The 23,913-nt window shown below is 44.1% G+C and overlaps 1 protein-coding gene across 2 annotated transcripts; it reads left to right on the forward strand.

The window, feature by feature from the left end:
- Positions 1 to 4,664: 4,664 nt before the first annotated feature.
- On the forward strand, positions 4,665 to 21,442 carry RIC3 (RIC3 acetylcholine receptor chaperone). 2 transcript variants are annotated; one of them, XM_081841642.1, is made up of 6 exons: positions 4,665 to 4,916; positions 10,201 to 10,439; positions 11,009 to 11,087; positions 11,809 to 11,902; positions 17,290 to 17,438; positions 18,838 to 21,442. In XM_081841642.1, exons 1-6 carry the CDS (start codon positions 4,769 to 4,771, stop codon positions 19,338 to 19,340), a joined length of 1,212 nt encoding a protein of 403 aa, XP_081697768.1. In that variant the 5' UTR covers positions 4,665 to 4,768; the 3' UTR covers positions 19,341 to 21,442. The 2 variants fall into 2 exon arrangements, with proteins under 2 accessions (XP_081697768.1, XP_081697769.1); XM_081841643.1 differs by having other exon boundaries at positions 4,666 to 4,916; positions 19,024 to 21,442.
- Positions 21,443 to 23,913: the final 2,471 nt, after the last annotated feature.

Here is a 23,913-nt window from a genome sequence, read left to right on the forward strand (position 1 = left end):
TGCAGAGATTATGGATATGCAAAGTACAATTTAAGCAGGGACAGTTTTTATCCGTTTGTTTAATTAATTGGAGCAGACTATTTTCTTTCTTTCTGTGCCCAAATGACCCACAAATCCAAGGGTGGGTCCCTTTTTTATTCAGTAGTAACCAAGCAAACAAAACTGCCAAAGGAGCAGTAAAGATATAACATACAGGCTGGGCATTAATTAGACTGGGCTAGAAGCCACGTGGCTTTAAGGCCTTCCATGGAACAGGAACCTGGTACTGCAGAGCTTGGCTTGAAGGGATGCTATGGGCCACAGCAGGCTGTCGCTATCGGCTGGGCTTCCCCGGGCCAACAGCCTAGTGCCACTAGGCCAGAGAACAGATTCTATCCCTGCAGAGTCAGGACATGCCACACAGCTGAGTGAATTGTGTCTCCTGCCACCATGTATTATACCAGGAAGCAAAAACTATGCTGAACAACATAAAATGCAACTTAATCGCAGCTGCTTTGTGAGTGAAGGTTATCCTCTTTTTATACAAACTGCTGCACGCCGGCACCTAGAAGGTTTATCTCCAGGTGATGGGCTGACATTGTAACACAGCTTAGAATGGGAATGGCTAACCTTTGGCCTTCCAGATGCTGCTGGACTACAACTCCCATCATACCCTAAGGCCATGCCGACTGTGGCCAATCGGAGCTGGAGTCCAACAACATCTGGAGTGCGCAGGTTAGTGTATGCTGGCCTCAAACATGGCTGAGAGAGCCAGTGAGAGAGGAGAGTGAGACTTGCCTAGAGACATTCATAAGAAACAGAAGAAGACTTCTCTAGAGCCCACACAGGTAAAGAACATGCACTGGAGAAGGAGCTCTGTTGGCCTCACCCTGGTATCGGCATGTCGGGCATGGACATCAGAAGAGGAGCTCCCTTGCTTGAGCAACTCTTCACACAAAGGGATTGCTCTTCAGATGCCTGAATTCAGTGCATGGACCTCAGGAGCAGCGGTAGCAACTTACTTCTCCTACAACTGAGAGTAATGTGTGAATGTGGCTGGAGATACACTGACATATATTACAGAAGGAGATGGAGACTCCTATAATTTCTCAGAAAATAAGCACTGCAGATTTATTTCATGGGGAAGAGCAGTGGGTTGAATGGAAATGAGGTATACGGCTACAGCTTTTCTGTGGATCTGCCATAGAAATGCAGACACAAGAGAATGATTTTTTTTTAAATGTGAAGATCCCACTTATGAGTTGGCACACAATTCTTAAGTCTGGTTCTGGAAACTACATGCAAATTGGGACTATTCTTGCTAAGTCTTCATGGCTGGGAAGAAAGGGTGGGATCCAGACCTAGGCTACAGTCCTAACCTGTCAGGGAACTGCCATCGGAGCCAGAGGAAGAGGGAGGGCTCCAGAGGGATTACGGAGAGCGTCCCAGGAGGGAGAGAAGCAGCCCATCTTTTGGGGAGGGAAATCAGCGTAGCACCAGTGGAGAAGGGGGGCAGATGGGGGAATCGGCGAGGGGGCTCCATGACTCCTCGCCGGAGACCAGCGGGGAGAGCACGGGTCCTCCGCTGCTCACACCCTCCCTGTGCAGAAGGCTTCCGCGCAGGGAGAGTAGGAGGAGACTAGGCGTCAAAGAGCTTCTTTGCTGGAAGAAGTTCAAGAAACGCCCACTGACGGATTCTGCCAGTGACTGAGACTGCCATGGGTGAGTGGCTGTCCGGACAGAATAGGGTTCACCCAGGTAACTCAGCCAGGTGTGGCGACGACTTACGCACGAGCAACCCCTAGAACCATTACATAACCCTACTTACCTCAGAGTAAGTCGGGTTACTTACCCAAGTGTCATCCTGACCTGAGTTCATTTTCACCCTCCTGCTCTGGCAAAGTATAAGTCCATAGTTAGTGTGGGTATGCAAAAACCAACAAAATCTAATTTCAGGTAAGAAATGGTTTTGATGAATTGAATTCATCGTAAGAAAATGTGTCCGGGGGGGGGGGGGCTGTGACTTGCTGTTCTTCAGTTTTACTCCTCATTGGAACAGTGGTACCTCGGGTTAAGAACTTAATTCGTTCTGGAGGTCCGTTCTTAACCTGAAACTGTTCTTAACCTGAGGTACCACTTTAGCTAATGGGGCCTCCAACTGCCACCGTGCTGCCACTGCGCGATTTCTGTTCTCATCCTCAAGCAAAGTTCTTAACCAGAGGTACTACTTCTGGGTTAGTGGAGTCTGTAATCTGAAGTGTCTGTAACCTGAAGCGTCTGTAACCCGAGGTACCACTGTATCTCAAAGTTTAATATGTGTTGTCTTATCCTGGTTTGGGAATATTTGGCAATGTTGCTAAACTACAACTCCCATCGTACTTGCTAGGGCTGATGGGAGCTGTAGATCAGCAATATCTGGAGGGCAAAAATTCCCCCACGTCTGGTCTTATCCAAAATACATATATATGAACATTAAGGGCCAAGCTACAAGCTATGTTAAATGTGTTCATTTGTGATATTCTGGTTGGTCTCCATCCCCAACAGAGATGTTGCCCAGCCATGGATTTTGAAAGGATATGTATTACTCTTTTTATGTGTGGAATTATACCCGTGCCTCATTCACCAAGCAGCAATGCTGCTGACCTTTTATTTTCAAAGACAGCACTTCTGTAACTGCTGCAAGGCAGGGCCAAACCCAGGCTTTGTAGGATTTTTTGCCAACATGCTCTTCCCAATACGGCAGACCTAATATCAACCACTAAGGCATCCAGATAGAGAGAGCACAGACTAGAGAGAAGATAGGCCCTTTTCAGCACTGTTACCACTCACTCCAGCCAGTGGCTGAGCTCTTTCATAGGTGGTGCGGCAGTCAGGAGTGCTCTTTCTCAAAGGGGGTGCATCTTTCTGCTACACAACCCAGGAAGAGAGTGAGCAGAAGCAGCTTTGTGCAGCCACCACCAACTCCCCTTGCTACCTCACATTTATATACCGCTCTCATAATATTCTTTATCTCTCTGGTGGTTTGCAATGCAAATTAGAAACTAAAAACTATGCAATTCAATAAAACAATTAAAACTAATAAACGTAGGAAGAGCCTTGCTGGACTAGGCCATGCGTCCTGTTTTCAGTGTGGTCAACCACAGAAGAGCGAAATGCAAGAATTTCTAAACTAATTTTGACAGCATGCTTAAGATATTTAGCTTCACCCTTGAGAGTATAAGAGTTTTAATTCTAGGTGACCATTTCAGAATGGAATTCTAAAGGTTCAAGGAAAAGTCAGTTAAAAGGCCAAAGCTGATTTCTAGACAGATTTCCATATGTACCGAGATAAACAGGAATTGGAATACCAGATGTCAAGGAGAAGCCTGCAAGCAGGACATGGGTGCTACAGGGCTCTCTGCAGCAAATTGCATTCACAAAGGCATACTGCATCCAACAGTAGAAGCAGAATATAGCCATCATGGGGGGGGGGGCGCTATTAAGTTGTTGTTTTTATTTTTATGCATTTTGTGGCTTTATATCTTGATTTTATTCTGTGAACTGCCCTGAGACCCCTGGGTATGGGGTAAGGTTACCAGACGTCCCCGTTTCTCAGGGACAGTCCCCAGATTTACAAATCAGTCCCCTCACAAAATCCATCTATTTAGTAGGAAGTTGAAAAGTGTCCCAGGATTCATTGGGAAAAACCTAGTAACCTTAGTATGGGGCGGTATATAAATTCAATAGATACATAAACTAAATCACAGCCACCAGCCACTGATACCTTTCTCCTCCGGCACGGACTACTTGCAACACTAGTCATCTACCCACGCATTCATTTAATAAGATCTATATATGTACCACTTAGAATTACAGAGTTGCAAGGGATCCCAAGGATCATTCAGTCCAATGCAGGAATACCGGTACACAGCTGTCCCAGGGCCGGATTTAGGTTTGATGAGGCCCTAAGCTATGGAAGGTAATGGGGCCCTTTAGATGTCCAGCTGTCCTTTGCCAGCAACAAATTGTCACTGTTTTCTGTGTTGAATATATGCTATATGGTAATTTATGGACCTAATAGGTATCTAAAGCCATTTGCACATAACAAAATATGTCTTTTATCAAAGCAATTGTTGAACTGAAATACAATTAAGAAGAAGTATATTAATAGTGAAATATTGGGGGGGGGGGCAAGAGAGTGGGGCTCCAAGCTATAGTTGTTTAGCTTATACGTAAACCCGGCACTGGCTGTCCCATACAGGGATCGAAGCTGCAGCAGCCTTGGTGTTATCCGCACCGAGCTCTTACCAACTGAGCTATCCAGGCTGATTGTAAAAAATAAAATAAAAAAGCAAAAAGCAAACCTCAACAAGTTCGCAAGAGTTGGAAAACAGTTTTAAAAAAAAAAGATCAACAAGAAGAACTGACCATTTCAAAGCATTCAAAAAATTAACAACAAGGATAAAGTGAAAGCAGATTAAAACATGCCTCCCTTAAATTCTGAAGTAAAATATGCAGGGCAGCATATTCTGAAGTAAAATATGCAGAGGCTGCTGCTCTTCTTCGCCCTCCGCCTTCCCTCCAAGTGTGGGCAGCCTGGCGTCCGCCGGCGCCTTCGGGAGAAGTGCGCATGTCCGCCACAGCCCTTCTCTTTCTCCTGCCCTCCCCCCCCCCCCGCCAAAAAAACCGGAAAACATTCCAAACGGCTTAGGGAAGCGAGCGAGGATGTGACGTCGTGCGGGAAAGGACGCCGACGTTCCGCTCTGCTCCGGGCCGCGGCGGGCGGGCGGGCGCGCGCTTGGGGGCAGCCATGGCGTACTCGACGTTCCGCAAGGTGGCCCTGGCCTCTTGCTTGGTGCTGTGCGTGTCGCTGCTGCTGCCCAAGGTCTTCCTTTCGCGGGGCTGGAGGCAGCCGGAGCCCAGCGCTGCGCCGCCTACTCTGGTCGCCGCGCCCGAGGGTAAGAGGCCGTCCCGAAGGCCCCGACCGCCCCGAACCCCTTCCGCCACCTCGAGCGTCAAGGGCTGCCGGACTGAGTCATGTGCATGTCAGGGTCACATCTGCACCCCCACCCCACGTAGCAGCTCCTGGAAACACAAATGGGGGGGGGGTAATATTGGGTGGGATTGCTGTGCAAAATGCCCACGCATTAAATCGCTTTCTCGATATTACTACGCAAGATTAGAGGGAGGTGGGTGGGTGGGGAACCCCAAGGATTTGCAAACCTATGCACACACAAATGCACCCAACCCCTTTTGCAGAGTTCACCCGTGCTGTTTTTTGCACGTGCTTTTTTTCTTTCTTGCACGTGATTTTTTTCTTTGCCCTGCTCTTTCCGCACAGGAATTTTGGAAAGCGGGGTGGCTGGAAGCTCAGGATACATGTAGCGGGAAGGTGATCCTTGCTCATTTAATTTAGATCGGTCTTATTTGGGATGAAATGGACCATTCACTGAAGAAAGTAAATCGCAGTTCTAACTGCCTTGTCCTCCTTCATTCTCACAACTAAGCTGTTGGGAAGTTCTGTCCGATGTGCTGAAAGTGCTTAAGAAGCTGGGTGAATGGGCATTCCAAGTGTTAAATGCCGTCAGAACAGATAAAGGGAAGTGCTTCTTCACACAGTGCGTGGTTAAATTACGGAATTCGCTGCTACAAAACGTAGTGATGGTCACCAACGTGGATGGCTTTGAAAGGGGTTTAATACAAATTAATGGAGGACCATTTGTTCAATGCCTCCATTGTGCAACTGTATCAGTTGCTAAGGAACACAAGCAAGGAGTGTGCTGTTGCACTCATGTCCTGTTTGAAGGCATTCCAGAGGCATTTGGTTGCCACAGTGAGAACAAGATGCTGGACTAGATGGGCCTTTGGTCTGATCCAGCAGAGCAATGAGGCTATTACTGAAGCTGCCCCTTGAGTCTAGGACTGAATAATAAAAAAGTGTGTGAGAGAGAGAAAGACTTCACCTTTTGACTAGTTGATATCTTGATTGAAGGAGGTTCAGGTTATTGTATTCAGTGTTAGGAAACGTGCAGTTATTTATACCTCCAGGTTTAGCTGTGGCTAGCAAAGTTAAGATTACGACTTTACCTTACCCGGCCTTTACCATTGAATTCGCAGAAACTTTCTTCCAAGATGACATGCATTTTAAATTGTGTTCGTTTTTAAGCCATCCCTTGAAAGCATCAGTTTGCCAGCATCTTGTAGTCATCACATTGTTTTTGTTTTTATAAACTTCAAAATTCCATGTCCACCAATTGTTTTGATGTTTGTTACATTGCTTTGGATATTTTATATGAAATAAAATATAATTTAAACTGTCTGTATCATTTTTTTGCTGCTTTCTGCCATTTCTTTTCTTTTTTTCAATTTCTGCCAGCCTTTGTGGCAGAAATGGTCACCATTTGCATTATTTTTAAAGTGTCTTTCCTAATGGATATCTGTGATTGTACATGATGACCAAGGATTTCTCATGTGCAGAAAGAATCTGCACTAGTACTGCAACTTCTTGCCTTCCTTAATGTGTAGCTGATCTTACTTCTGAAGGCATAACTGTACATGTGAGGTGATAAGAGCTTACCGTCCTTCCCTTATTCATTCTCACGCCATTACATACCACCCATGTCACCTTTTAAAGTTGCACTTTTACTATAGAGCGGCAGGCAATGAATGGTAGAAGTAGCATTTCAGGTGTGTTTAAATTGCCAGAAAAGAAGTACCCCATCTCAGCTATGTTAGCCTTGCTCTCTAAACCATTCATTAAGTACTTTTAAATTGCTGCAGGAAGTGCAAAGCATTTACCGAGTTGGATTTGTTTCCACTTAGTCGCAAGTTTCACTGTGGCAGGAATCAAGCCTCTCTGTCTTTCTGGAATTCAAAGGGGGAAGTATTGGCGTGGCCATATCCCATGAAGTTTGGTGCGGATGCTCATTTTTAAACTGCAGGTTTTTTGTTACAAATTATGCTGTTTGTAACACACTCCTTTTATTCAGCTAAAGCAGGGGTTTTCAACCAGGGTGCCATGGCACCCTGGGGTGTCAGGAATGATGGTCAATGGTGCCACGGGCAACAGTGGCCTCTGTCCCTCTTTCCTTCCCTCCTTTGATGCCCTCTCGTGTCTCTGCCCCTCAAAGACCTGTGCGTCTGTTTACTGCAACAACTCTGGCCACAAGCTCTACAGGCGAATGGTGCCTCTGGGGCTGGTCAGGGGGTGCTGGTTGCCCAGAGCTGAGGTGGCCTTGGAGTAAGCAAGCAAGTGGGTAACGGAGCCCAGCCAGCCCTTGCTATTTGGAATGGACAAGTGGGAGGTCAGGCAGGCAGACAGGTGCTGTGCTGGCCTTTCTCATACTTGCTGTATGCCTGAGAGCTTAGTGCCTGGAGCCGAAGGGGAGCCTTTCCACCATGCAGGCCCAGCAACTCCTGCTGTTGCCACTGCTACCTCCCAAGGTGAGTAAGATGGTGGCTGCACATTCACCATCAGGCTGCTAAGGCTGGGGGCATCTTTTTCCCAGGTCCCTGTGGGTCAGTGTGAGGAGGCACCTCTCTTTGGGGTGGGGTGAGCGTGTCTCATGGACCAAAAGTGGCTGCGGTGGCTGCCCAGAGGACTTCCAAGGAGATGAGAGGAGGCTGAGGGAACACTCCACAAGGGCTGGTGTTCAAAAAGAGGTATGGGGCTGCTTACTCTGCAGGCAAGGGGTGACATAACTGGGCTTCTGAGGCTCAGAGCACGTTTCCCCACAGGGAAAGAGTGTAGTTGGTCAAGGGAGCTGTGGACTCAAAAGGGTTCTTGAGCTAAAGCAATGAAGATAATGTTTTTAGCATTCTTGTTTCAGTTAAGTAAACAAAGCTTCTGTCAGGCTGAATATCTCACATGATAGTATAAAAGTAGATGGATGTAGCATTCCCTAAGCATAATACGTAAAGTAAATCCCAGTTAGGGATAAAAGTATAGAATGTGTATCCTGTTTCATGACCAAGCATGATATATTGGCACAGGAGAAGGGAGCAGGTGACGCTGTGGTCAAAACCACTGAACTTCTTGGGCTTGCTGATCGGAAGGTCAGCGGTTCGAATCTACACAAAGGGGTGAGCTCCTGTTGCTCTGTCCCAGCTTCTGTCAACCTAGCAGTTCAAAAGCACGCCAGTGCAAGTAAATAGGTATCAATGCGGCGGGGAGGTATTTCTGTGCACTCTGACTTCTGTCAGTGTTCTATTCTGCCAGAAGCAATATAGTCATGCTGGCCACATGACCTGGAAAGCTGCCTGTGGACAAACACCAGCTCCCTGAAAGCTAGTCTGAAAGCTAGATGAGCACTGCACCCCCATAGTTGCCTTTGACTGTACTTAACTGACCAGGGGTTCTTTACCTTTATCTTTTTTTGGGGGGGGGAGGACAGAGGAACAGTAAATGCAGGGATTTTTTCCCCAGCTGGAACTTGCTGAAACTCAGTTCTGACACCTCTCTGGTGGGCATGGAGGTGGGGAATGGGGTGGGTATTGTCTAGATGGAGCAGGTCTAGATGCTGGTTTTGTCTGGCTCCCTCCTCATATAGTGGGTTAGTAACCCATCTAGTACAGCCACATGCAGCAGCCGTTTGTGTACAACTGCAATTAAAATCTTTGCACATTCCCCTGTGTATCAGAGTATTGGTGTTGAATTATGCAGGGCCACAAAACAAATGGAAGGCCAAGTTGGGAGAACTTTTACAGATCAATCATGGAATCACTGAGCACGTAGTACTTTCATAAATCTTCTTGAAGTCACAACGAGCAGAACTTTACTGATGACTGATGGGGCAGAATCAGGAGGTTCTCCTGGCAAAAAGTGACTCCTGAGCTATGGCAGGCCAGGCTCTGTAGGGCCATGGTTTTGTTGCCAGGTGTATTCAGGAAAATGGCGGTGGGGTGGGAGGGTAGACTTAGATATCTACCAAGGAACTTATATGAACCTGTCTTGGAACTCCAATGTCTTGTAGAGGCATCTGGGAAATATTCTGTAGTGTATGCAACATCATGTGGACTAGAGCATTAGCCAGGCCTGTCAGGACCTCCCTGATCCCCAGTTGAACTGAAAGGTAAGGTTTAAAGCACAGTGGAAACTATCCTGCAGCTACTCATTGCAGGGGGACACTGGTAGTGGTGAGTCAGCTGTCTTAACATGCTCGTTTGACATTCCTGGATTTTGATAAAAGCTCAGTAAGCTTATGAGGAACCCCAAGATTTCCCTAAATTGTAGTTCATCAGTGGTTAAGGAATTAGGTATATACACTGTAGTGCCTTAAATGTCAGGTGACTTCTGCAGCCCCCATACAGTTTTGAATTACAGTGTCTGTCAAAATCTGCATAAAATAGAATACAAACTGGTGTGGTTCATTCTGGCAAGGTATGCATGTCAACTTAGCTGGCAGTGTTCCATCTTGGCAAACTTTGGTGCCATAGCAACCTCCCATCATTTTTGATTAATCTCTTTTAGCTTGAGGTTGCATTCACCCTCCAGGAGCGGCATACAAGTGGTGAAGTTTGCCCAAAGTGCACCACCATACACTGTCAGAGACGCACAGCTCCCCCTCCTTAGTTGATTTGTGGAGATCAGTTGAGAAAGTGGCTATTGCTCCCCCTCCACCCATCAAATGACAGTTTGCATCCCCATAAAGACATTGGGCTCTGCCATCCTGTCCCTGCCCCAGACTGTGACTACTTTTTCTTTTTGCCGCTGCCACCAAAACTGATGGGTTCCTGAGGCAGGCCTAAGAAGCTGGATTAGTTCCTCAAACCGGTTGTTTAGGTGTTCCCACTTTGTGCCTTTCAACATGCATTGTTATCCAGTGCTCATTCAATTGGATTCTTGACAGTAATTAATATGTCAATTACCATATGTTAAAATTGCCATATGGTTTCTGATGATGGGGACTTATTGATAGAATTGTCAAACAGTCATTGCTATATGTGCAATCTCGTGTGAAAAAATATGGGTGTATGAACACCTTATTAAGGACTCCTCTATACAGCTGCAAATAGAACGTTTTAAGTCTGTTGTAAAGTGCATTATACAAATGTGACACTAGATGGCGATGGCAAGCTATGGCAAATTCGATACATGTTTCAAAGCATTTTTTTAAAAGGCATTTTCATAGCGTTTTTTATATGTGTCTAGATTCCACCTAAGATTCATATTCAGAGGATAGAACAGGACTTAAAACACAACACATCCCTTTAAGAATGGATCTTTTTAACCTTGATTTTCAGGAAAGACCAGTCAGTTTCCTCCAACAATGCATCCCCAGATGTCTCCAGAAACCAGACCACCCACTACCCATTTCCCAAGGTCTCATCTTGCGGAAGCAGTTGCAAAGGCCAAGGGTGGAGGTGGAGGCGGCGGTGGAGGTGGAGGAGGTGGCGGCGGCAGTGGAAGAGGTCTTGTGGGACAAGTCATCCCAATATATGGATTTGGGATCCTTTTATACATATTGTACATTCTTTTTAAGGTAAGAAATACCACTTCACCCTTAAAGTTGCATCAGTACAGTTTCTTAACCAGTGAGTCATTGACCTAGTTCACATGTCATGGTAAATCTAAGGGCTCTTTTGCTTCTCTCCACTAGTATTGGGGTGAAACGAATACTTAGTTCATATGGTCACATGCCGGAGGAGAAGATCAAGAGCTTCTGTTTTGAAACTAACTGTATTTCCCTGTAATGATCAAACTTGTTAGTGGTTCTTTTGAAAACCAACCAAAAAACCCTCTACTTAGTGAGCATAAATGAAAAGCAAACTGTGGTTTCTGATCCTGATAGATTCAGCAACTAGAGTTTGAACAAAATCGTAATTCCTCAAGTTAGGACTTCATAGGGAACTTTGGTTGGTTTAAAATTGAAAGCGGAAGCTTTCAAACCTGGCATGCAAAGGGGGAGTGTGGCGGTAGAGTGAGCCATAGCTTGCCTCAACTCATTTTCATAACTTTGGTTTCCTTTTATGTTTTAGCTGAGATTGTTAATGTCTTTCTAGAAACACCTATTTCTCTTCTGTCACAACAATAACCCTTTCCAATTAATAGCTTTCTTCTAAGGGGAAAACCACAACAGTTGAGCGGAAATGTCCTCCGTCGTCATCTGGAAACACAAACAGGAAAATCAGTAAGTAGCATTTCCAAGACTGAATTGAAATGGCATCCAAAATTGGCTCTCACTTGGAAAATAAATCTAGCAGCACGATAGATGACGCAATGTGATTATTATTACTACTAGTAGTAGTGAGTGATAGTCAGTGTTTGTCACACTGAGTAAACCCATTGAAATCAGTGGGATGAAATCCATGGGGAGAAATTGGATATCACCCATTGAGTTTGTTACTTTTGACACAGTTGGATTTTGTGTGTATGCAGAAGCAAATCCCACTGTTGTTAAATTGAGCTTACCCCACATAAACTATGCATAGAGTTGCAGCCTTGATCTCCTTCTTTGCAACAAAAATAATTGTTAGCTTTCCTTTTATTCTGAACATCCCTTATGTCATTAGACTGTGTGGTTTTCTGTGTCGTAGCCTTTCCTGTCTTGAGGCATTTGTCTTGAGCCAGTCACTCTGCATGTAGCTGCTTATGAGCAATTGGGTGCATTATATATGCTTCTCCTAGCCTTAGGGAAATTTTCTTTTTCCTTTCATTCTGCCTGGGAAGAATAAAAAGATTATTTTCATTAGTTCTGTTTACCGGTAAAGCCCTCTTAGTCGCCTCTCATGGTTCCCTCGGAACAAGTTCCATTTTGTTTGCTGCACATTCAGAACAAATACATGCTGATTGAATGGAGTGAATTGTCAGAGCTGCCGCTGATGCCTTTTGGGACCACATTTATTTTGCAGCTGACTATGAGCTTGCCCAACTTCAAGATAAGCTGAGAGAGACTGAAGAAGCCATGGAGAAATTAATCAATAGAGTGGGACCCAACTGTGAAAGGTATGTGGCAGTGACTCTTGTTCCGGCAGATTAAAAAGGGCGGGTTCTTTTTGTATTTCTCTGTTCCCAATAAAGCAAATTAGAACATTTCAAATAAAAATATGCTGTCAAATAAAAAACTGCATTTCTTAAACATCTTATAATTTGGAGGTACTTTTACTCAACTCTTTCCTCTTCCAGTTCTATGTTAAACTAAATTCAGCATTTTGAATTAAACTAAAAGAAATATGGATGCACGTGATTTCTGGTGTGGTGTTTCACTAGCTTTGTAGCTTCATAAATCCATTAAACACAGAGGGTGATACTCCTGTGTAGACCCATTTAAAACAATGGCTCTCCAAGTCCATTCATTTCAATGGGCCTAATCTGAATATGATTTAGTTGGATGTCACCCAGAGATTGTAAAGAGATGACGTCAACTCTGTTACAATGTTCTGCATAAATGGATTGATGCCTTCTTAACCTCTATAAATTCCATTATGGAATTTCAGAAGGAATGCCAATATTTATAACTTCCGGCAGTATTCCATTTGTTCACAGTAGATGGGAAATGAAAAAGAGGGTGGCTTGATGGGTTAAGTAAGAAAAGAAAAAATATCCCAGATCAGGCAACAAATAGGCACTTTTGTATGGTCTATAATTAAGTTATTTGTCTGAGTACTGTTTGTTTGAACTACCCTTACTACCTACTAGATTAAGAATATTTATAAATTCAGAACTAAAGATACTCTTCCCAGTCTTTACCATGCTGATGAGAATGGCCTATTTGCTACCCTTCACTACAGATCATATTAATCTGTAGCCTCTCTTCCAGCTGCCTGCTCATCCAATGCACAGATCGCAAGGCTCTTTTCCTTATGCTTGGCAACCAAAAGCATAGGTGCATATTTATCTCAAAATAAGTCCCACTGAATTCAGCAGGTCTTGCTTTCAAGTAAGTGTGTTTAGTATTGCCGCCTAAAGCTAAGTCTCCAATCAGTCTGACACAAGAGACTGACCAAGGGGAAGGATGTAGCTCAGTGGAAGAGCATCTGCTTGGCTTGCAGAAGGTCACAGGTTCAGTCCCCAGCGTGTCTGGGTGAGCGATTGCAGTGTGAAAGTCTGGAGAGACCTGCTGCCATCGGTGTAGACAAAACTGAAGGTAGATGGACCAATGGTCATAAAAACATTATGCTCCTGGTCTGATTCAGCATAAGACATCTTCCTGTTTTTTAGAATGGAACGGTGGTCCATAAGCACACATGCAGACAGTTTCCTCTACTATTTGATTCTTCATAGATAAGGTTGCTGAAGTTATTTGGAAAATTCAGCTAAAACTGGAGTTCTGATTGAAATGGTACCGGTAAAACATTTCAGATGGCTTCTGTGTGGCATACAGTGAACAGAACACATGAAGGCAAATTGTTAGCCGCGCTGCGCTGTGTTTGCCTCTTGCCAGTGTTGGATGCCCTAGTTAGGAGCCAGGTCACTGATAGAGAAATCATAACAGTAATAAAGTCTGGGATTAGAGTTGCCATTGGCCCTTAAATGTCACTCAAAGCAAAGCAGATTTTTGAAGGAATGTTGCTCAGGAGCCAAAATAATTCTGATAAGACCAGCAATGTTTCTCTAGGCAAAGCAGTTCTGCAGATTCCTAAACAATCCAGCTTCGTAAGATTCGCCCTTAGGCCAGAGCCATGACACTGTGTATCTTCCCTTTTATTTAGAGGCATCTTACTTTGCTAGTCTTGCTGTTTTCTAACGACATGATATGAAAAGGCCTCGTCACAATATCTTGCTTTTCTTGTGAGGTAAAGTCTCTCTCATTAGGCAACCCAGTACCCATAGCAAAGACAAAGTGGCTTTGATTTTTTTTCTGCCTGTCTGGAGGTGACAGTCTTTCAAAAGGCACACGTTAGTTTGATAAACGTCAGGGTTGGCAGAGGAGACACTATCCTGAAAGCAGAAGAAATTCAATAGGGGTTCAATTCCTGCTTAGGTAGGTTTACTTGGAGAAAAGTAGGTGGAGAAGGGAGGAGACCCGCAAAAGCTATGACAAATGGAAAAGGAAATATATTTCCTAGAGACTGATGCGCCTCATTTAGGGTCGTGTTCATTCTAAAAAATAATAAGAGAAAATCCCTACTGGTTAAAAGGACCAGAGGCCTTATGCATAATTGTTTCAACCAAGTTGCTACTGTACTATTCCTTTTACTGTTTTAAAGATGAGACCTAGAAAACTCAGGGTGCTTCCAAACTACTGCTAATTTTTTTGGATGATTTCAGTGATATACTGGCAAATTTAGGTTTCAGACAATTAAAGTCGATCGGGCACTCTTGTGCAACAAACCTGTTCTCCCTCCAGGCCCATTTTGCTGTAAGGAAATAATAATAATAATAATAATAATAATAATAATAATAATAATAATAATTATTTGCCCTTCATCCAAAGAACTCAGGGAGGTTCACAAGATAAAATCAAAGAGATAGCACGAAATGAATAGATAAAACAAAACAGAACAATAACCCCCTTCCTGCAATCACTTTAAAAAGGCCATAGAACATTAAACAGCCAGAGGCCTGGTTGAAGAGAAAATGCATTGGAAAGTGTGGGGTAACAATTGCTTGTTGCATTGTCACAGAACCCGCGAGCAATCAAATAGGAATGGATGCTCCATAGAGAGCCAATGTTGTCTCGCCTCCCTGCAAATTTTGTGCAAACCAGTTGGGATGATTGCTCCATAAACCGGTCAGCTGGAAGCGACCTCTCAACAGATACAGAAGAACCATTGGGTTGCAGAGTCCAGCTCACTTTGATGCATGTGTTTTATTTATTTGGTTAGAATGCTGGTTGTGAGCTGACAGGAGCAGTCGTCTAAAATACCTGGAGGGCACCAGATAGATAAAGGCTTCCACAAGCAATAGGTTGGATCTTTACAAATTTGTAAGATCAGAACCAGGCATGCTTCCCCCGCCCCTCCATAGCTGTCTGACTGTCCCTTTTCTTAACTTAGGAGAAAAAATATAAGTAATTTGAATGCTTTCCTCTTCTGTGATATTTAATCAGCATGGGATAAAATGATGATAAAAATTATGAGCCACTTGATCTTTCTCAAATAGTTGAAAATAACACAAAAGGTCACTGTTTCCATCTATTTCCTAGTCACTAATACTGTTCATCTATTATATATATAAAGCTCTCTGTGTTATTATTGCACAGTGGCAAGAATTTATTTTACTGTGAGCAATAAAACAAATCGCCAAACGGTATTTTGATGGTCTTAGGGCATGGTTTGGAGGCACACAAGGCCCCCAACTTGCTGAAGCTAAGCAGGACTGGGAACCACATATATGGGTTGGGTTCCATGGTGGAAGAAAGGCGGGATATAAATAAAATAAAATAAATTTTAAAAGAGAGAAATAGTGATTCAGACAAAGATTTAATCAGTTACTTCATTTTTCTTCCTTTCTCCTTTTTTTCCAGTTTATTTGTTTTTTTAAAAAAAATATTTATAATTATTAAAAAAATTATTTATGATTTTCAGGTTTTATACATTTCACTAATTTTACAACCATTTTAATATTTCAAAACTTGACTTCCTTCCCCCTCTTTCTGCGGTTCCTTAAATTTATTTTTAATATCTTCTGCATATCCAAATTAACTTAATTTGCTCATTAATTCATCTACTTTAAATATATACTCTTATAAAACTGAAGGTTTACACTTTATCTGTAAATATTCAATAAACCATTTCCATTCTTTTATTAAAACATTTGTTATCGTGATTTCTTATTCTTCCGGTAAGTTTTGCCATCTCTGCATATTCCAAAAGTTTTTGTATCCATTCTTCCTTCGCTGGGACTTCAGCTTCTCTCCATTTTGGGGCAAGTAACATTCTTGCCACTGTAGTAGCATACATAAATACGTTTCTATACAGTTTAGATAGTTCTGTCCCTATAATTCCCCAAAGAAATCAGTTACTTCAGGTCAACATGTGAAATGTAGCCACCTGCTTTCTTGGTACCTTTCCTTCCGCAGCTCCCTTGCATCTGTACCCTTTCATTTCGCCCACAAAAGCTGTGATGTTAGTTGGCATTCCACAACTGTGCCTGAAGGTGGATTGATTTAAATTATTGATTTACAAATTATGTAAATCAGCCAGGAAAAAAATGCCATTTTAAATCACTGATACTATATCATTGATGCTACTTCATTTATTTTCTAAACCAGTGTTTCCCAACCTTGGGCCTCCAGCTGTTTTTGGACTACAACTCCCATCATCCCTAGCTAGCAAGACCAGTGGTCAGGGATGATGGGAATTGTAGTTCAAAAACAGCTGGAGGCCCAAGGTTGGGAAACACTGTTCTAAACAATGGTGTGAATCATTAATTTGCAAGAAAATAGAATATTATTTACACTGTTTCAACTAGGTCTTTCATTTCCTTGTATGCTGTCCTCTATAAAAAACCCCAATACAGTCATACCTTGGGTTGAATGTGTTTCGGGATGAATGTGTTCAAGTTGCGCTCCGTGGCAGACGCTCAAAATGATGTCACACGCATGTGCAGAAGCAGCGAAAAGCGACGCATGCATGCGAAGAAATGCCATTGCTGGTTACGTTTGCTTCTAGATGCGAACGGGGCTCTGGAGCGGATCCCGTTTGCATCTAGAGGTACCATTGTAGAGTGAATTACTGAAGAAGTATCTGAAGAAGTGTGCATGCACACGAAAGCTCATACCAAGAACTGACTTAGTTGGTCTTTAAGGTGCTACTGGAAGGAATTTGTTTTACTTTAAAATAGGGCCTTTTATGATCCCCCATGGCAGTTGGTGAGGTTAAGTATGGGACCATATAGCAGTCTTTTTCATTTGACATTGGGACATCTTAATTGGCTTGAACATTGCTTTTTTCATGCTTGTTCACTAGGACAGAGACCCATTCCTCTAAAACTCACTCAGATATTGCCAGTCATGTGCAATAGTAGGTTTGAACTGTTGTCACGGGTATTTTTTAAAATGCCTGTTCCATGTTGCTGTTTAGTCGTGTCCGACTCTTTGTGACCCCATGGACCAGAGCACGCCAGGCACTCCTGTCTTCCACTGCCTCCCACAGTTTGGTCAAACTCATGCTGGTAGCTTCGAGAACACTATCCAACCATCTCGTCCTCTGTTGTCCCCTTCTCCTTGTGCCCTCCATTTTCCCCAACATCAGGGTCCTTTCCAGGGAGTCTTCTCTTCTCATGAGGTGGCCAAAGTATTGGAGCCTCAGCTTCACGATCTGTCCTTCCAGTGAGCACTCAGGGCTGATTTCCTTAAGAATGGATAGGTTTGATCTTCCTGCAGTCCATGAGACTCTTGAGAGTCTCCTCCAGCACCATAATTCAAAAGCATCCATTCTGTTCCATAGTCGGCCCCAAAACGTCACGACTGATCAAGAGAAAAGGCTACTTCAGCAGCTCCGAGAAATTACGAAGGTCATGAAGGAAGGCAAACTCATAGATGGAATCTCCCCAGAGAAAGAAGCTGAAGAGGCTCCATATATGCAGGACTGGGAAGGTAAGGAAGACCTTTCTATTTATATGAAGGGAGCATGAGTGTGCTGCTGTTTGTTTCTGCTTTTCCTTTAAAAGAAAAGCTTGTCACAGGAAGCCATTCAGTATTCAAAGGCATCTGAGCACCTGGCTCGCTTAACAAGAGAGAATCCATTGATTGCTTAAGCATCTCAGACTAGCCAGCTGTAGTTTGTTGTTCATGAGGGCTTATAGCACTGTGCTACAAAGCTGAGGGACAGGAGGGCTCCTTGGTAATATCTAGGGATGGGGGGGAGAAACTTTATTCCTTTTGTATTTAAAGGCAAACCTACCTGATTTGCCCTTACCAAAACAATACACAAACTGTAACATCACTTCCTTTGACATCCACACTTCTCTGAATTTTGCAATGCAGTTCTCTAGACAAGTAAATGTGAACAAACATGCATATGCTAGGTAGGGTGCCACTTACATAAAAATGCATATAGTGGTGAATGGAACATACAGAAATGCATAATATTTGTGGGGAACTGCTTTGCAAAAACGTGTGTATCGGGCAAAATTCAATACAAGAAATGTACATGTTAGGATAATTTCAGACTCAAGTGCGGATTTTTTTAAAACACACACACACACACACACACACACACACACATAACGATGGGGAATTGTAGAGAACGGAATTTAAGACTGGGAAAATGAAAATTGAATGAAATCAAAATTGCCATTTTCACACATCCTCAGCTAACATCTGAGGCTGTTGTTCAGATTAAGAGTAGCTCCCCAATCTACATAGGGAGGACTACCATGCCCTGGGTTGGGCATCTTTAAAAAAAATCTTATTGCCACTCCAGTGTCTTTCTGCAGGATCAGTATCGTTCTTTTTATCTCTACCAGTCTGTGCTTCATTTAGTGGCTGCACAGGTGAAAGGCAAGTGGTTTCTACCATGGAGATAGAAGCAGGTGGTTTTTGTGACCCACCAACTCTCTTACAGGAATTGATCCAGGGGTTGAGAGAAACTGCTCAGATTTGACCACTGTTAATACCTGTGTTGGTGAAGCACAGTTAATGGCAGGGAGAGGGGATTTGCTCTAGGAAGGCAGTGTGCAATTCAAGAACTAAATCCCAATTTGTTAATCCTGGTTAGCAAGGAGCCATATTAGTATGTCTAGACCAGTCCCGTATGGATGCAGGACAGATCTCATTCTAAAACACATAAGCAATTGATGACATTTCAGCGACTAGATGATCTCTTCTGGCTGCAACCACAAATCAAGCACACTGATTTGAAAGTGCCACTGAAATCAGTGTCACTTCCTACAGGAATTCAGGTGTTTGTATGTCTGAACAGATCCAGTGATACCATGAACAAAGTGCTTGGCATGCTTGTTCCATCTAAGACGAGTTTATTTTATGTTCTAAGGTTATCCAGAGGAGACCTATCCTGTCTATGATAACTCTGACTGCGTCAAGCGCAGACAGGACACAATCCTTGTGGATTACCCTGACCCCAGCCAGCCTTCGGCTGAAGAGATAGCAGAGAGAATGGCGTTTGTGGACGATGAGGAGTGTTTATGTAGTGAAACCGTTTTGTCTGCTCTCGCCATAGTGAACAGTGACCCTGCAGCAGCCCACGAGACGGAGGGCCAGCACACCACGCTCGGCGACCAGAGTGGCGCTGGCCACGACCCTGAGAAGTGCTACTGCTGCCACTTCGAAGAGGACGACCCTGCTGTGATAGCGGAGAACGAGGGCTTCTACCCCGAGAGCTGCAGTGAAATGGAAGATGCCGCAGCCCAGGAAGAGCTGCTGCTAGATTCCGACCTCGAAAATGCGGCGCCCCAAGAGCAGAACGAGGGAAATCCAGACGAAATGGGCATTCTGAGGAAGCGAAACACGAAGGGCATAGCGTTGCTGGGACACTGAGGATCAAGCACGGAAGGCCATCTCCCCTTCTAGAAACTGGGCTAAACTGCTGCTTTCAAGACAAAGGCTTGTCTCCGTTGTTGCGTACCCAGCTGCTGCATATCTTTTGCATTTGCTGCTTATTTGGATGGAAAATGAGTAGCCCCCCACTAGTTCATTAGCCTGGCCACTTCAGCATCAACTGCCTTGGAATCACAGAATCATAACTGGAAGGGACCCTGAGGATCATCTAGTCCAACCCCCTGCAATGCAGGAATCTCAACCAGAGCAACCATTACAGATGGCCTCCAACCTCTGCTTTAGAGCCTCCAAGAAGGAGAGTCCGCTGAGAGAGTCCATCCTACTGTTGAACAGCTCTCACCGCCAGAAAGTACTTAATTGGAATCTCCTTTCTAGTTGAAGCCATTGGTTCGGGTCCTACCCTCCAGAGCAGGAGAAAACAAGCTTACTCCATCTTCCATATGACAACCCTTTAGATATTTGAAGATGGCTATCATGTGTATCTCCTCTCATTCGCCTCTTATTCAAGCTAAGCATACCCGACTCCCTCAATTGTTCCTCAGAAGGCTTGGTTTCCAGACCCTTGTTTGCTATAGCCTCCCAAGGCGTCTAAATCAAGATAGCGTCCCATTGTGCCTTCTTTCAGCCTCTCCTCCTGCATAAAGTAATCCAGTAGGGGTTTTTCCCACTGTACGTCTAACTCCTTCAGCAATGTTAACCATTCGTCAGGTTGAGGCAGCCTGTTTTAGATACCCTTAAAAGGATAGCAGATAATCAGTTTTTATATTTGATTCGCATAAAGTAGTTGACGCTTTATTTTATTTTATTGCCTCTGTCTTGGGTGGTCTCTTGTTGCAGACCAAAATCCTTCATGCTCTTGTAATGAGGAAATCGTAAGGTGAAAGGGGTGTCTTAATGCCATTCCTTAAGTGCAAGTGTTAGTTGATTTTCTTGGCTGATAAGCACAAGGAATTTCTGGGAAATTTAGGGGCAAATCTTAATACCGCCCACTGCCTAGCAGGACTCAGTGGAGATGGGGGGCCAGTGCTGCATCCGCAGCTCTGCTACAAATTGTGGCGAGGGTGGAAAGTGGGGGAGGCAAGCAGATGGCTGTGCCAGCCTGGAGCTGGCACAGTGATGAGGCATTGATCTGGCATGATGCTGCTATCGGACAAACATGGTGCCAGCTCTGGTTCCAACTGATCCCAGGCTGGCCCAGCCCCTCTTTGCCCCTGGAATGCCCCGTTGCAGAGCCTTCCACTGGCTGTTGCTGCTGGGGATTCCACCAGTGGCACTTCTGCCCACCAAGATCTTTGGCAGTCAGAAGGGTGATGTCTGTATCGATGGAGTGATGCTTGCAACCAAGTTGGCAGAGACAGGTGGGGCGCCTACTTAAGTGATAGAGGTGGGTGGAGGGATGCTTCTGCCCAATCCAACCCTTCCCCCCAGCCTGGCACAAGGGTGTGTGGGTGTGTGCCAAATTATCTCTTTTTTGTTGTATCAACAAAGAACAGGGTTTCTGTGGAATGAGCAATCCATTTCATCTCGCCTGTGGCTCAAGATGGCAGCCCTTCCTGTGGCTCAGGGCCTACTTACCACATGATTCCACATGAACTTCACGGCCAACTTTTTCAAAATGCACTCACAGTTAAAGTGTGCAAGCAAAACGCAAGGGCATGATTTTTGGAGGAGAGCAACACACATGACCAATATGCATCGTTTGACAGATGAATTAACAGCATCTTCAGAAAACCTGCTTCACTTGCCCAATGAAATCGCAGAAAGTAAGGGATTTCCGGGGATCAAAGCAAAGAGATGAAGATGCCAAGCGGCATAACACTCCTTCTCTGAGGCCTAAAATTACATGAGTAGTTAGTCTCCCTATTTTTCTTTTTCTACTAAAGGTTTTATAATTTCTTTTGATGTTGCAATCATTTATGAAAGCAATATTTATTTATTTATTTATTTATTTTGCAAGTATTTCTATAGCACTGTATTGTTAAATATCACAACGATCCGAATACAATAAAACACAATTATAAGTTGTACAAAATAATCACTAAAATGACTGGTCAATCAATAACATTTTTTTAAAAAACGGGGGGCGTGCATATGCTTGTTGGCATACAGGGGTTGTTTTGAGGGCTCTTTGTCCTTACAAGAGTTTGGGTTTAGAAGAGATGCCGAAGGCACAAGAAGGGTCACTTTCTCCCATGTCGGCTTTTCACAGCCCAATCCCATGCAGGTTTACTGAGAAGCAGCAGTGGCTTGAAGGAAGTTGGAAGGGGGCACAGTGCTGGCAGTACAGTCATTGGGATGAGGCAGGATAAGGTGGCGATGAGGCTGGGCAGCTCCCCACACACTTAAGGGGCCATCGGCTCCAGCCTGGTCATGATCACCCTGCTTCATCCCAGTGAGCTCACTGCTGCCAAGATTAGGCTACTCCCTTACTCGCCTGCAATGGACCACTGCTCAGCTCCAGGGTTTGCTCCCAGGAAATTGTGGTTAGTATTGTAGGCAATCAGGTGCAGTCCTGTGTATTGTCCGCTCAGGAGTAAGTGCCAGTGAATTGCGTGAGACTCAACTCCGAAGAAATGTGTATAGGATTGTGGCCTTAGAGTGGAATTCCGTGTTGTGCTGTTACAACCATCTGTGCAAGCACATCAGCTTATAAGAAGGAACGATCTCTTCCTCCTTCCCCGTGAGCTGTTCTGGGGATTCTCACAAGAAGCCAGTTTCAAGGAGTGCAGGGGAAGGAGAGGGGAGAAGGCCCTGTTGTGCAAGTGAAAGTTCATTAGATGACTCCTGTCCCATGTATGTAACATAGGAGGCAGACCGTCCATTGGAACATCATGCAGATGTAACTATCCAGTAGATTGCTAGGAACTTCTCGAGAAGGTGACTCCATAGAGCCATTATGGCTAATTCAAAGTGTGGTTATATTGTAGGGTACATGGAGAATGTCAACAGCTGCACTTATAAAATGGGAGGGATGTAGAGAGGGTTAATTTTGCTTGGGTTTTCATTGCTGCCTACCTATTCTGCAGCAGGAAAGATTGCATGTGTATGTTGTCTTACGTTTGTGGCTTCTGCTGCTAGAAAGCCTGCCTTTTGGCAACTGTCCTGCTTTAATAACTAGGGGCTGAAATGTCAGATATGCCTGGCCAGCAGAAATGCTTCTGTATTATAAGTTTCTGTTCCAGGAATAAGGGACTTGGGTCATTCCAGTTCAGCTCTATTTCGTGGCCCATGTTGGACATTACAGACACCTGCTTTGAAAATAGTTTGCAGCACTAAGTGAATGGAAAATACCAGAGGAAATTTTGTAAGCATATTTCTCTTTCGCATCCGTATTTATTTTTAAATTTGTTTATCTGAGTAAAATGAGGAACAACATTCCAGTATATATTTCGTGTGCGTATTATGTGTGTGTTCTCTGGAACAAGCAATGTGACTTTCAAAAAGAATGGCAGACAGTTACGTTTCCCATTTTAATGCTGAGTGTGAAAAGACCATTCAGCTTACCGTGAATGGAATTTCTGGATTTCATAGAAACTGCTACCATAGAGAGGGCTATGTTCCCTTTCCAGCAGCCAATTGGCAACGTTGCAAGTTCAAAACAGGTAACTAGGAAATACATACTTGGCTCTAACCTGCCCTTGAAGGGAATCAGTTTTTTTAATGACAAGCCCCAAAGTGGAGACAGCTACTAAAACTAAATTACTATAGAACAATGAGTAAACTAACCGTTGCTTGAAACGGAGGCTCACTGGCAGAGGGAAGAACAGAATAACTTTACAGAGGATAGGTAGAATTTGTTCTGGGTAGTTAAGAGGCAGCCAGATTAAGCCCAGGTGGGCCTGGTGGCAGTTTCTACAAGATCCAGAAATCCCATTCATGGTATGTAGAATGGTCTTCTCTTGAGATTTCCTGGTAGAAGCTGCCACCATAGAGACGTACCAGAGCTTACAGACCCTTCGAGGGTGGGATCAGTGTGTTGCTGCTACTGGGAACTGTAGCATTCTCCTACCAAAGGCTGCCTCAGCCAAGGTGGATGGAGGGGTGCTCTACATGTTTTGTGTAGGGCAGCACTGATCCTGATCAGAGGAGTCAGGTTATGAGATGGGTATGCCAGTGAGATGCAACCTCTTAGCCATCAAACCAGGGTGGCTGATGTGGCTTTCTTACCAAGAAAGAGTGGATGAAAGCAGATGGACAGAGAGAACATTTGATGACTAGATCTTCAGTGGTCTTTGGACACCCTGGAAAGAGCACTACCCCAACTTCGGTGGCAGTTACTACCAGGAAATCCAGAGAATGTGGTTCCACCTTTTCTTTCTGGATTTTGAACAGCCACCTTTCTTGCAGAAATTTCACAATCGAATCCTTCCTTGGAATGCAGTCGTAGTGAAATTCAGCTGAGAAAGTTTTCATATCTGTCCAATGCATAGATGTCCCATGGGCCAGGAAGGAGGAAGGGGAATATAATTATAGTGAGAAGAGAGAGCAGTCTTGGAGCCACATGGTAAATGAGTAAGGACTACGTATTTTAAAAAAGCATGTTTTGGGGGGG

The sequence above is a fragment of the Podarcis erhardii genome (assembly GCF_964252035.2).
Source record: "Podarcis erhardii genome assembly, chromosome: 1".
NCBI lineage: Eukaryota > Metazoa > Chordata > Lepidosauria > Squamata > Lacertidae > Podarcis > Podarcis erhardii.

What these genes read in the sequence shown, in the direction of transcription:
- RIC3 (XM_081841642.1), top strand. Translation starts at nt 4,769, where the DNA reads ATGGCGTACTCGACGTTCCGCAAGGTGGCCCTGGCCTCTTGCTTGGTG. An exon ending in AAACACAAACAGGAAAATCA is followed by an intron (nt 11,088 to 11,808) that starts GTAAGTAGCATT and finishes TTTATTTTGCAG; the next exon opens with CTGACTATGAGCTTGCCCAA. An exon ending in ATATATGCAGGACTGGGAAG is followed by an intron (nt 17,439 to 18,837) that starts GTAAGGAAGACC and finishes TTATGTTCTAAG; the next exon opens with GTTATCCAGAGGAGACCTAT.